Source organism: Coregonus lavaretus (assembly GCF_964263955.1).
Source record: "Coregonus lavaretus genome assembly, contig: HAP1_SCAFFOLD_230, whole genome shotgun sequence".
Taxonomy (NCBI): Eukaryota; Metazoa; Chordata; class Actinopteri; order Salmoniformes; family Salmonidae; genus Coregonus; species Coregonus lavaretus.
This window is the reverse complement of record NW_028157598.1, coordinates 221,108-236,134: the sequence shown is the minus strand read 5'-3', so window position 1 is coordinate 236,134 and position 15,027 is coordinate 221,108. Positions and strand designations below refer to the sequence as shown.

At 45.9% G+C, this 15,027-nt stretch overlaps 1 protein-coding gene across 1 annotated transcript; it reads right to left on the bottom strand.

Moving 5' to 3' along the window:
* Positions 1–369: 369 nt before the first annotated feature.
* Positions 370–14,572, bottom strand: LOC311125212 (uncharacterized protein). Its single transcript, XM_084199265.1, has 3 exons — positions 14,373–14,572; positions 1,226–1,508; positions 370–1,141 (listed from the first exon to the last, which is right to left on the bottom strand). The coding sequence occupies exons 1-3, from the start codon at positions 14,509–14,511 to the stop codon at positions 415–417; spliced, it is 1,149 nt and encodes a 382-aa protein (XP_084055391.1). The 5' UTR covers positions 14,512–14,572; the 3' UTR covers positions 370–414.
* Between the last annotated feature and the right edge of the window lie 455 nt (positions 14,573–15,027).

Here is a 15,027-nt window from a genome sequence, read left to right as displayed (position 1 = left end):
CAAGGTAAACCCTGCATATATGGGCTCAATCCGAAATCACCTTTACATTTCTAAAGCGGAATCTGTAACACTTCAGCTTTACAGACGGAATAGAGCCCTAATACACAAATTAATTCAATGAAACCCAGACTAAAGGTTTCAAGGTCAGAATCAAGAAATACACATTGGGTCCTTGGCTTGCGAACACAAGCAACCATTTACATTTAAAACAGGTTCTCCAGCACAAAATTGATCAGCAAATTAAAATCCTCAAATTAGTTGCATGTGACAGAACACGCTAAATTGTAGCCGGTGGTCCCATCAGATAACATGGCACATGTTAGCCCTATGCTAACCTCACCAGGTGGCACTGATTATCCTCCCCTGTGTGTTTATTTTCTCATGCCTTTTCAGGTTCCCTAACTTGGAACAATGTTAAGACTTCTCTCCAGAGTGTATTCTCTTATGTTTGTTCAGGTTTCCTAACTGGGTAAAAGTCTTTCCACACTGGGAGCAGTGGTAGGGCTTCTCCCCAGAGTGTATCCTCTCATGTTTGCTCAGGTTCCCTAACTGGATAAAACTCTTTCCACAATGAGAGCAGTGGTAAGGTGTCTCTCCAGAGTGTATTCTCTCGTGCTCTTTAAGGTTCCCTAACTTGGTAAAATCCTTTCCACACTGGGAGCAATGGTAAGGTTTCTCCCCTGTGTGTGTCCTCTCATGCTCTTTCAGATTATCTAACAACCTAAAATTCTTTCCACAATGGGAACAGGGGTAAGGCTTCTCTCCAGAGTGTATTCTCTTATGTTTGTTCAGGCTCCCTAACTGGGTAAATCTCTTTCCACAATAGGAGCAGTGGTAAGGCTTCTCTCTAGAGTGTATTATCTCGTGCTTTTTTAGGTTCCCTAACTGAGCAAAATCCTTTCCACACTGGGAACAATGGTAAGGTTTCTCCCCCGTATGTGTCCTCTCATGCTCTTTCAGATTATCTAACAACCTAAAATTCTTTCCACAATGGGAACAGGGGTAAGGCTTCTCTCCAGAGTGTATTCTCTTATGTTTGTTTAGGTTCCCTAACTGGGTAAAACTATTTCCACACTGGGAGCAATGGAAAGGTTTCTCCCCTGTGTGTGTCCTCTCATGCTCCTTCACAGTATCTAACAACCTAAACTTCTTTCCACAATGGGAACAGGGGTAAGGCTTCTCTCCTGTGTGTATTCTCTTATGTTTATTCAGGCTCCCTAACCACCTAAAACTATTTCCACACTGGGAGCAGTGGTAAGGCTTTTCTCCTGTGTGTATTCTCTTATGTTTGTTCAGGCTCCCAAACAACGTAAAACTCTTTCCACACTGGGAGCATTGGTAAGGCTTTTCTTCAGTGTGTGTCATTTTATGCTCTTTCAGCTTCCATAACCATTTAAAACTCATATTACACTGGAAGCAGTGGTGTTGTCTCGTTGGTTTGGGTGACTCTGGGTCTGGTTCCCCTGAAGGACTCTTCCGTCTGTCAGGGTGAGAGTCTGGTCTCTCTCCTGCCAAAGATAAACAGAGTATATAGTTAAACAGAGAGCTGAATGAAACCTCCACATGATAAAACTGTCTTCCTATGAGGTTTAATCCAGACTAGATCCCTCATTATAAAACAGTATATTTGGATCCTGGATACTGATTGGTTAATAGCAGTTAGTTATTCATGATGATCCCTAGGTAATGCCTGTTAACAGTATTATTTGAATTATTCCTACACATCCACTGTCCCACAGCCAAGCCAGGCAATTCATAAACTAATCTCCACTGGAAAAAAGCATCTACATTATTACCCCGTGCATCTAGTCTAGCATTTGGTTTGTAACAGAGGGGATTTGTATCAACTTTGCCATCTGCCTCTCTGAGCTCTGACCTGATTTATTATTGAATAGAAATGTACAGAATATGGTTTATATCGCTATGATAGAGTTGATCGGGCTGTTGATTGTGGCCTCTGTGGAACGTTGTCTCACTCCTCTTCAATGGCTGTGCTTCAAGTTGCTGGATATTGGCAGGAACTGGAACACACTGTCGTTAAACGTCGATCCAGAGCATCCCAAACATGCTCAACGGGTGACAGGCCATGGAACTAGGACAGTTTCAGTCTTCCAGGAAAAAAATGTCTGATCCTTGCGACATCATCATGCTGAAACATGAGGTGATGGCGGCGGATGAATGGCACGACAATGGGCCTCAGGATCTTGTCACGGTATCTCTGTGCCTTCAAATTGTGTTCGTTGTCCGTAGCTTATGCCTGCCCATACCATAACCCCACCACCACCACGGGGCACTATGTTCACAATGTTGACATCAGCAAACCGCTCACCCACACGACGCCATACATGCTTTTTGCCATCTGCCCGGTACAGTTAAACCGGGATTCATCCGTGAAGAGCACACTTTCTCCAGCGTGCCAGTGGCCATCGAAGGCGAGCATTTGCCCACTGAAGTCGTTTACGACGCCAAACTGCAGTCAAGTCAAGACCGTGGTGAGGATGACGAGCACGCAGATGAGCTTCCCTGAGACGGTTTCTGACAGCTTGTGCAGACATTCTTCGGTTGTGCAAAACCCACAGTTTCATCAGCTGTCCGGGTGGCTGGTCTTTGATGAAGAAGCCAGTCCTGGGCTGGCGCGGTTACACGTGGTCTGCGGTTGTGAGGCCGGTTGGACGTACTGACAAATTCTCTAAAACGAGGTTGGAGGCGGCTTACGACGCTGACCTTCTAGGCAGAGTTACAAAGAAAAAGCCATATCTCAGACTGGCCAATAAAAACAGAAGATTAAGATGGGCAAAAGAACACCGACACTGGACTTTTTCTTTGCAACTCTGCCTAGAAGGTCAGCATCCCGGAGTCGCCTCTTCACTGTTGACGTTGAGACTGGTGTTTTGTGGGTACTATTTAATGAAGCTGCCAGTTGAGGACCTGTGAGGCGTCTGTTTCTCAAACTAAACACTCTAATGTATTTGTCCTCTTGCTCAGTTGTGCACCGGGGCCTCCCACTCCTCTTTCTATTCTGGTTAGAGCCAGTTTGCGCTGTTCTGTGAAGGGAGTAGTACACAGCGTTGTATGAGATCTTCAGTTTCTTGGCAATTTCTCGCATGGAATAGCCTTCATTTCTCAGAACAAGAATAGACTGACGAGTTTCAGAAGAAAGTTATTTGTTTCTGGCCATTTTGATCCTGTAATTGAACCCACAATTGCTGATGCTCCAGATACTCAACTAGTCTCAAGAAGGCCAGTTTTATTGCTTCTTTAAATCAGCACAACAGTTTTCAGCTGTGCTAACATAATTGCAAAAGGGTTTTCTAATGATCAATTAGCCTTTTAAAATGATAAACATGGATTAGCAAACACAACGTGCCATTGGAACACAGGACTGATGGTTGCTGATAATGGGCCTCTGTACGCCTATGTAGATATTCCATTAAAAATCAGCCGTTTCCAGCTACAATAGCCATTTACAACATTAACAATGTCTACACTGTACTTCTGATCAATTTTATGTTATTTTAATGGACAAAAAAATTGCTTTTCTTTCGAAAACAAGGACATTTCTAAGTGACCCCAAACTTTTGAACGGTAGTGTAAAGAGCATGTGGGTTGAGCAGACATTTAACATATATAGAGCATGTGGGCTGAGCAGACATTTAACATATATAGATCATGTGGGCTGAGCAGACATTTAACATATATAGAGCATGTGGGCTGAGCAGACATTTAACATATATAGAGCATGTGGGCTGAGCAGACATTTAACATATATAGATCATGTGGGCTGAGCAGACATTTAACATATATAGAGCATGTGGGCTGAGCAGACATTTAACATATATAGAGCATGTGGGCTGAGCAAACATTTAACATATATAGATCATGTGGGCTGAGCAGACATTTAACATATATAGATCATGTGGGCTGAGCAGACATTTGACATATATAGAGCATGTAGGATGAGCAGACATTTAACATATATAGATCATGTAGGATGAGCAGACATTTAACATACAGTGGGGAGAACAAGTATTTGATACACTGCCGATTTTGCAGGTTTTCCTACTTACAAAGCATGTAGAGGTCTGTCATTTTTATCATAGGTACACTTCAACTGTGAGAGACGGAATCTAAAACAAAAATCCAGAAAATCACATTGTATGATTTTTAAGTAATTAATTTGCATTTTATTGCATGACATAAGTATTTGATACATCAGAAAAGCAGAACTTAATATTTGGTACAGCAACCTTTGTTTGCAATTAGAGATCATACGTTTCCTGTAGGTCTTGACAAGGTTTGCACACACTGCAGCAGGGATTTTGGCCCAATCCTCCATACAGACCTTCTCCAGATCCTTCAGGTTTCGGGGCTGTCGCTGGGCAATACGGACTTTCAGCTCCCTCCAAAGATTTTCTATTGAGTTCAGGTCTGGAGACTGGCTAGGCCACTCCAGGACCTTGAGATGCTTCTTACGGAGCCACTCCTTAGTTGCCCTGGCTGTGTGTTTCGGGTCATTGTCATGCTGGAAGACCCAGCCACGACCCATCTTCAATGCTCTTACTGAGGGAAGGAGGATGTTGGCCAAGATCTCGCGATACATGGCCCCATCCATCCTCCCCTCAATACGGTGCAGTCGTCCTGTCCCCTTTGCAGAAAAGCATCCCCAAAGAATGATGTTTCCACCTCCATGCTTCACGGTCGGGATGGTGTTCTTGGGGTTTTACTCATCCTTCTTCTTCCTCCAAACACGGCGAGTGGAGTTTAGACCAAAAAGCTCTATTTTTGTCTAATCAGACCACATGACCTTCTCCCATTCCTCCTCTGGATCATCCAGATGGTCATTGGCAAACTTCAGACGGGCCTGGACCTGCGCTGGCTTGAGCAGGGGGACCTTGCGTGCGCTGCAGGATTTTAATCCATGACGGCGTAGTGTGTTACTAATGGTTTTCTTTGAGACTGTGGTCCCAGCTCTCTTCAGGTCATTGACCAGGTCCTGCCGTGTAGTTCTGGGCTGATCCCTCACCTTCCTCATGATCATTGATGCCCCACGAGGTGAGATCTTGCATGGAGCCCCAGACCAAGGGTGATTGACCGTCATCTTGAACTTCTTCCATTTTCTAATAATTGCGCCAACAGTTGTTGCCTTCTCACCAAGCTGCTTGCCTATTGTCCTGTAGCCCATCCCAGCCTTGTGCAGGTCTACAATTTTATCCCTGATGTCCTTACACAGCTCTCTGGTCTTGGCCATTGTGGAGAGGTTGGAGTCTGTTTGATTGAGTGTGTGGACAGGTGTCTTTTATACAGGTAACGAGTTCAAACAGGTGCAGTTAATACAGGTAATGAATGGAGAACAGGAGGGCTTCTTAAAGAACAACTAACAGGTCTGTGAGAGCCGGAATTCTTACTGGTTGATCAAATACTTATGTCATGCAAATTAATGCAAATTAATTACTTAAAAATCATATAATGTGATTTTCTGGATTTTTGTTTTAGATTCCGTCTCTCACAGTTGAAGTGTACCTATGATAAAAATTACAGACCTCTACATGCTTTGTAAGTAGGAAAACCTGCAAAATCGGCAGTGTATCAAATACTTGTTCTCCCCACTGTATAAAGATCATGTGGGCTGAGCAGACATTTAACATATATAGATCATGTGGGCTGAGCAGACATTTAACATATATAGATCATGTGGGCAGAGCAGACATTTAACATATATAGAGCATGTGGGCTGAGCAGACATTTAACATATATAGAGCATGTGGGCTGAGCAGACATTTAACATATATAGAGCATGTGGGCTGAGCAGACATTTAAACATATATAGATCATGTAGGATGAGCAGACATTTAACATACAGTACCAGTCAGAAGTTTGGACACGCCTACTCATTCAAGGGTTTTTCTTTATTTTTACTATTTTCTACATTGTAGTATAATAGTGAAGACATCAAAACTATGAAATAACAAATAACGAAGCTAGCTGGCTAATCCACTACCTAGCGGGTAGCTACTGGCAACTATTAGCAACGGTATAGTTGTTTCACGCCTGAGAGTGCCTGTAATTACGCCAGCTGGCTGCCTACAATAATTACATACAACATTTGCCTACCATTCAGCTGTTTTTCTAACCTCATTGTCTGAACCGTTAACGTTAGGTAGTAAGTGGCTACTGTGCTTGAAATTTAGCTAGCTTGTTGCTACCTGGATAGCAACTAGTAAACAATAGCTGGAACGACCTGGCGAACAGACGCGAACTGGCTGAGTCAATTCAGTGGCTAGCTTTGCACTTGGCTAGCTAACAGTAGCTGCTAGGGGTAAGTCATAACCTACATTTGTGTTTTGTTTTTACATACTGGTAGCCAGAGTCGGTCAAGGGAATTCGGGACATGGGTGACAAGTTAACGTTAGTTTGGCTCTCTCTGTGTGTTTCATACCGTGGGAGGAGGGGTTTCTTCGCTGGCAGAAAGCAATGGCTAGCTAGTATGCTAACTATTCTAGCTAACTAACTGGCTGAATAAGTTGACGACGGACTCGCTCAAGCTGTCGGGACTAACACACAACGTTAGACACGGACACGAACGATCTGCTTGGCGTGTTGACACACTGGTGGTTTGTTGTGGCCGAGTATTGGTGTTAAACCGTGTTGTTGGAGTCCGGCATGCTAGCTGGCTGTGGCGTCTTATGACTAGGTGCCCTGGACGATTTTCACAGAAGAATACTGTACCTAGTTAGCTAGCTGAATAAACTAAGTTAGTCTATTCCTAGAAAACATTGAACCGCTGTAGTTTACAACAATTATAGTTTCTGAGGTGGAAGTTGGGAGAGTTATATTTGGGTGTTGTGGTGAGGGAGGCCTAGCTCTCTCCTTTCCCAGATGTTTAGTTCATTTCATTCTGATCTCCTTTGCATTATTGTAGCCATTTTCTGCAGCCTGTCAACTATGCCTCTGCCTATCCCTGTTCTCTCCTCTCCGCACAGGCTATACAAACGCCTCACACCGCGTGGCTGCTGCCTCTCTAACCTGGTGGTCCCTGCACGCACCACCCACGTGGAGTTCCAGGTCTCCGGCAGCCTCTGGAACTGCCGTTCTGCTGCCAACAAGGCAGAGTTCATCTCAGCCTATGCTACCCTCCAGTCCCTCGACTTCTTGGCGCTGACGGAAACATGGATTACCACTGAAAACACTGCTACTCCTACTGCTCTCTCCTCGTCTGACCATGTGTTCTCGCATACCCCGAGAGCATCTGGTCAGCGGGGTGGTGGCACAGGAATCCTCATCTCTCCCAAATGGACATTCTCTATTTTTCCCCTGACCCATCTGTCTATCTCCTCATTTGAATTCCATGCTGTCACAGTCACTAGCCCATTCAAGCTTAACATCCTTATCATTTATCGCCCTCCAGGTTCCCTTGGAGAGTTCATCAATGAGCTTGACGCCTTGATAAGTTCCTTTCCTGAGGGTGGCACACCCCTCACAGTTCTGGGGGACTTCAACCTCCCTACGTCTACCTTTGACTCATTTCTCTCTGCCTCCTTCTTTCCACTCCTCTCCTCTTTTGACCTCACCCTCTCACAATCCCCCCCTACTCACAAGGCAGGCAATACGCTTGACCTCATCTTTACTAGATGCTGTTCTTCTACTAATCTCACTGCAACTCCCCTCCTTGTCTCCGACCACTACTTTGTATCCTTTTCTCTCTCGCTCTCCTCCAACACTACTCACTCTGCCCCTACTCAGATGGTAATGTGCCGTCGCAACCTTCGCTCTCTCTCTCCCGCTACTCTCTCCTCTTCCATCCTATCATCTCTTCCCTCTGCTCAATCCTTCTCCCTCCAATCTCTTGATTCTGCCTCCTCAACCCTCCTCTCCTCCCTTTCTGCATCCTTTGACTCTCTATGTCCCCTATCCTCCCGGCCGGCTCGGTCCTCCACTCCAGCTCCGTGGCTTGATGACACATTGCGAGCTCACAGAACAGGGCTCCGGGCAGCCGAGCGGAAATGGAGGAAAATTAGACTCCCTGCGGACCTGGCATCTTTTCACTCCCTCCTCTCTACATTTTCATTATCTGTTTCTGCTGCTAAGGCCACTTTCTACCACTCTAAATTCCAAGCATCTGCCTCTAACCCTAGGAAGCTCTTTGCCACCTTCTCCTCCCTGCTCCTCACTACAGACCAGTATCCCTTCTTTCTTTTCTCTCCAAAACTATTGAGCGTGCCGTCTTTAGCCAACTCTCTTGCTATCTCTCTCAGAATGACCTTCTTGATCCAAACCAGTCAGGTTTCAAGACTGGTCATTCAACTGAGACTGCTCTTCTCTGTGTCACGGAGGCTCTCCGCACTGCTAAAGCTAACTCTCTCTCCTCTGCTCTTGTCCTTCTAGACCTGTCTGCTGCCTTTGATACTGTGAACCATCAGATCCTCCTCTCCACCCTCTCCAAGCTGGGCATCTCCGGTGCGGCTCACTCTTGGATTGCATCCTACCTGACAGGTCGCTCCTACCAAGTGGCGTGGCGAGAATCTGTCTCCGCACCACGTGCTCTCACCACTGGTGTCCCCCGGGGCTCAGTTCTAGGCCCTCTCCTATTCTCGCTATACACCAAGTCACTTGGCTCTGTCATATCCTCACATGGCCACTCCTATCATTGCTACGCAGACGACACACAACTAATCTTCTCCTTTCCCCCTTCTGATAACCAGGTGGCGAATCGCATCTCTGCATGTCTGGCAGACATATCAGTATGGATGACGGATCACCACCTCAAGCTGAACCTTGGCAAGACGGAGCTGCTCTTCCTCCCGGGGAAGGACTGCCCATTCCATGATCTTGCCATCACGGTTGACAACTCCGTTGTGTCCTCCTCCCAGAGTGCGAAGAGCCTTGGCGTGACCCTGGACAACACCCTGTCGTTCTCCGCTAACATCAAGGCGGTGACCCGATCCTGTAGGTTCATGCTCTACAACATTCGGAGAGTACGACCCTGCCTTACACAGGAAGCGGCACAGGTCCTAATCCAGGCACTTGTCATCTCCCGTCTGGATTACTGCAACTCGCTGTTGGCTGGGCTCCCTGCCTGTGCCATTAAACCCCTACAACTCATCCAGAATGCCGCAGCCCGTCTGGTGTTCAACATTCCCAAGTTCTCTCACGTCACCCCGCTCCTCCGCACACTACACTGGCTTCCAGTTGAAGCTCGCATCTGCTACAAGACCATGGTGCTTGCCTACGGAGCTGTGAGGGGAACGGCACCTCCGTACCTTCAGGCTCTGATCAGTCCCTACACCCAAACGAGGGCATTGCGTTCATCCACCTCTGGCCTGCTGGCTCCCCTACCTCTGCTGAAGCACAGTTCCCGCTCAGCCCAGTCAAAACTGTTCGCTGCTCTGGCACCCCAATGGTGGAACAAGCTCCCTCACGACGCCAGGACAGCGGAGTCACTCACCACCTTCCGGAGACATTTGAAATCCCACCTCTTTAAGGAACACCTGGGATAGGATAAAGTAATCCTTCTAACCCCCCCATACCCCACCAAAAAATAAAAAAGGTGTAAAGTGGTTATCCCACTGGCTATAAGGTGAATGCACCAATTTGTAAGTCGCTCTGGATAAGAGCGTCTGCTAAATGACGTAAATGTAAATGTAATGTAAATGAATCATATAGTAACCAAAAAAGTGTTAAACAAATCAAAATATATTTTATATTTAATATTCTTCAAAATAGCCACCCTTTGCCTTGATGACAGCTTTGCAAAGTCTTGGCATACTCTCAACCAGCTTCATGAGGTAGTCACCTGGAATGAATATCAATTAACAGGTGTGCCTTGTTAAAAGTTAATTTGTGGAATTTCTTTCCTTCTTAATGCGTTTGAGCCAATTGTGTTGTGACAAGGTAGGGGTGGTATACAGAAGATAGCCCTATTTGGTAAAAGACCAAGTCCATATTATGGCAAGAATAGCTCAGATAAACAAAGAGAAATGACAGTCCATCATTACTTTAAGACATGAAAGGACAGCGCCGGAGAAGATGGCTGCCGTTTTACAGCCCTCTAACCAATTGTACTATTATGTGTGTTTTTCCGCGTTATTTGTAATTTATTTTGTACATAATGTTTCTGCCATCGTCTCTTATAACCAAAAAGAGCTTCTGGATATCAGGACAGCGATTACTCACCTCGCATTGGACGAAGATTTTTTCTTCAACGAGGCGGTCGCGAAGGATATCCTACAGACACCCGACAAGGCCCAGATCCCCGTCATTCGCGTGAGGAAGAGACGGAGATATCGCGGACGCAGATCCGGGTGCCTTGTAAGGATCCGACGGCGAGCGAGTAAACTGCCTCTCCCATCAATCCTATTAGCCAACGTTCAATCTTTTGAGAATAAAATGGACGATTTAAGATTACGGTTATCCTACCAACGGGACATTAAAAACTGTAATATCTTATGTTTCACGGAGTCGTGGCTGAACGACAACAATGATAACATTCAGCTAGCAGGCTATACGCTACATCGGCAGGACAGAACGTCTGACTCTGGTAAGACAAGGGGTGGCGGTCTCTGTATATTTGTAAACAACAGCTGGTGCACAAAATCAAATACTAAGGAAGTCTCGAGGTTTTGCTCGCCTGAGGTAGAGTATCTTATGATAAGCTGTAGACCACACTATTTACCAAGAGAGTTTTCATCTATATTTTTCATAGCTGTCTATTTACCACCACAAACCAATGCTGGCATTAAGATTGCACTGAATGAGTTGTACAAGGCCATTAATCAACAGGAAAACGCTCATCCAGATGCAGCACTCCTAGTGGCCGGGGACTTTAATGCAGGGAAACTTAAATCCGTTCTACCTAATTTCTACCAGCATGTTAAATGTGCAACCAGAGGGAAAAAAAACTCTAGACCACCTTTACTCCACACACAGAGACGCATACAAAGCTCTCCCTCGCCCTCCATTTGGCAAATCTGACCATAACTCTATCCTCCTGATTCCTGCTTATAAGCAAAAACTGAAGCAGGAAGCACCAGTGATTCGGTTAATAAAAAAGTGGTCAGATGACGCAGATGCTAAGCTACAGGACTGTTTTGCTAGCACAGACTGGAACATGTTCCGGGATTCTTCAGACAGCATTGAGGAGTACACCACATCAGTCACTGGCTTCATCAATAAGTGCATCGATGATGTCGTCCCCACAGTGACCGTACGTACATACCCCAACCAGAAGCCATGGATTACAGGAAACATCCGCACTGAGCTAAAGGGTAGAGCTGCCGCTTTCAAGGAACGGGACTCTAACCCGGACGCTTATAAGAAATCCCGCTATGACCTCCGACGAACCATCAAACAGGCAAAGAGTCAATACAGGTCTAAGATTGAATCATACTACACTGGCTCTGACGCTCGTCGGATGTGGCAGGGCTTGAAAACTATTACAGACTACAAAGGGAAGCACAGCCGCGAGCTGCCCAGTGACACAAGCCTACCAGACGAGCTAAACCACTTCTATGCTCGCTTCGAGGCAAGCAACACTGAAGCATGCATGAGAGCACCAGCTGTTCCGGATGACTATGTGATCACGCTCTCCGTAGCCGATGTGAGTAAGACTTTTAAGCAGGTCAACATTCACAAGGCCGCAGGGCCAGACGGATTACCAGGACGTGTACTCCGAGCATGTGCTGACCAACTGGCAAGTGTCTTCACTGACATTTTCAACATGTCCCTGACTGAGTCTGTAATACCAACATGTTTCAAGCAGACCACCATAGTCCCCGTGCCCAAGAACTCTAAGATAACCTGCCTAAATGACTACCGACCCGTAGCACTGACGTCTGTAGCCATGAAGTGCTTTGAAAGACTGGTCATGGCTCACATCAACAGCATACTCCCAGAAACCCTAGACCCACTCCAATTTGCATACCGCCCCAACAGATCCACAGATGATGCAATCTCTATCGCACTCCACACTGCCCTTTCCCACCTGGACAAGAGGAACACCTACGTGAGAATGCTATTCATTGACTACAGCTCAGCATTCAACACCATAGTGCCCTCTAAGCTCATCACTAAGCTAAGGATCCTGGGACTAAACACCTCCCTCTGCAACTGGATCCTGGACTTCCTGACGGGCCGCCCCCAGGTGGTAAGGGTAGGTAACAACACATCTGCCACACTGATCCTCAACACGGGGGCCCCTCAGGGGTGCGTGCTCAGTCCCCTCCTGTACTCTCTGTTCACCCATGACTGCATGGCCAGGCACGACTCCAACACCATCATTAAGTTTGCCGACGACACAACAGTGGTAGGCCTGATCACCGACAACGATGAGACAGCCTATAGGGAGGCGGTCAGAGATCTGGCCGTGTGGTGCCAGGACAACAACCTCTCCCTCAACGTGACCAAGACAAAGGAGATGATTGTGGACTACAGGAAAAAAAAGAGGACTGAGCACGCCCCCATTCTCATCGACGGGGCTGTAGTGGAACAGGTTGAGAGCTTCAAGTTCCTTGGTGTCCACATCACCAACGAACTATCATGGTCCAAACACACCAAGACAGTCGTGAAGAGGGCACGACAAAGCCTATTCCCCCTCAGGAGACTAAAAAGATTTGGCATGGGTCCTCAGATCCTCAAAAAATTCTACAGCTGCACCATCGAGAGCATCCTGACTGGTTGCATCACCGCCTGGTATGGCAACTGCTTGGCCTCTGACCGCAAGGCACTACAGAGGGTAGTGCGTACGGCCCAGTACATCACTGGGGCAAAGCTCCCTGCCATCCAGGACCTCTATACCAGGCGGTGTCAGAGGAAGGCCCTCAAAATTGTCAAAGACTCCAGCCACCCTAGTCATAGACTGTTCTCTCTGCTACCGCACGGCAAGCGGTACCGGAGTGCCAAGTCTAGGTCCAAAAGACTTCTCAACAGCTTCTACCCCCAAGCCATAAGACTCCTGAACAGCTAATCATGGCTACCCGGACTATTTGCACTGCCCCCCCACCCCATCCTTTTTACGCTGCTGCTACTCTGTTAAGTATTTATGCATAGTCACTTTAACTCTACCCACATGTACATATTACCTCAACTACCTCAACTAGCCGGTGCCCCCGCACATTGACTCTGCAACGGTACCCCCCTGTATATATAGCCTCCCTACTGTCACTTTATTTTACTGTATATATAGCCTCCCTACTGTCACTTTATTTTACTTCTGCTCTTTTTTTCTCAACACTTTTTTTGTTGTTGTTTTATTCTTACTTTTTTTGTTTAAAATAAATGCACTGTTGGTTAAGGGCTGTAAGTAAGCATTTCACTGTAATGTCTGCACCTGTTGTATTCGGCGCATGTGACCAATAAAATTTGATTTGATTTGATTTGAAGGTCAGTCAATCCGAAAAATGTCAAGAACTTTTAACGTTTCTTCAAGTGCAGTCGCAAAAACCATCAAGCGCTATGATGAAACTGGCTCTCATGAGGACTGCCACAGGAATGGAAGACCCAGAGTTACCTCTGCTGCAGAGGATAAGTTCATTAGAGTTACCAGCCTCAGAAATTGCAGCCCAAATAAATGTTTCACAGAGTTCAAGTAACAGACATCTCAACATCAACTGTCCAGAGGAGACTGCGTGAATCAGTCCTTCATGGTCGAATTGCTGCAAAGAAACCACTACTAAAGGACACCAATAAGAAGAAGAGACTTGCTTGGGCCAAGAAACACGAGCAATGGACATTAGACCGGTGGAAAGTTGTCCTTTGGTCTGGAGTCCAAATTTGAGATTTTTGGTTCCAACCGCCGTGTCTTTGTGAGACACGGTGTGGGTGAACGGATGATCTCTGCATGTGTATTTCCCACCGTAAAGCATGGAGGAGGAGGTGTTATGGTGTGGGGGTGCTTTGCTGTTGACACTGTCTGTGATTTAATTAGAATTCAAGGCACACTTAACCAGCATGGCTACCACAGCATTCTGCAGCGATACGCCATCCCATCTGGTTTGGGCTTAGTGGGACTATCATTTGTTTTTCAACAGGACAATGACCCAACACACCTCCAGGCTTTTTTAGCAAGAAGCAGAGTGATGGAGTGCTGATTGACATCATGACTTCCCATCAGACCAACTCCTTGAAGTTTGCAGTTGTGTAAAAAAATAAAAAACTTTGCTCTAAACATTTTTTTTATTACCTTTTAGTGTGTGTACTGTATTTATATATCGCTTTAACAGGAAAAGTTTTTTTTTTTTTTAAATCACTGGAGATCTTCTTCCAATTCCTACAGTACAGAAACATATTCAAGTGTAGAATGCCATTTTAAAACCACACATTAGTTCAACAACTGCAGAGTTTGTGCCCCTGTTTTTAAAGATAGTACTCACTGTATTTACTGGTGTTAATCAGATCTCCAGTCTTCTGTTCTTCTTCTTCCTCCTCCAATGTGACAGTAATCTCCCCTTCCTCCTTAACTCCAAAAACGTCTTCCTCTTCTTTCACTGTGACGGTCAAATCCTCCTCCTCCTCCTTCATTCCAAAAACTGCATCTTCCTCTGCTTTCACTGTATCATCCTCCTCCTCTTTCACTCTGAACGCGTCTTCCTCTTCTTTCACTGTAACATCCTCCTCCTCTTTCACTCTGAACGCGTCTTCCTCTTCTTTCACTGTATCATCCTCCTCCTCTTTCACTCTGAACGCGTCTTCCTCTTCTTTCACTCTGAACGCGTCTTCCTCTTCTTTCACTGTAAAGTCTTTCTCTTCTTCTTTCACGGTTACAGCTTCACCCTCTACTTGTTTTTGTATTGTAACATCCTCCTCTTCCTCCTCCTCTTTCACTAGAGCTTCTTTCTCCGTCCAGCAGACCTCCTCTTCTTTAGCAGGAGGAGAGTAGCTTAGTGAGCTCATGGTCGGGGATGTTAGCTAGCTAGTTAGCTAGCTAGGCTAGTGATAACTTAAGCAGCCAGCTAGCAGACGAACAGCAACAACGTCAATACGAAATTAAATGGGAAAACGAGTTGTTTCCACAGAAGTGTGTTTAAAACATAGTTG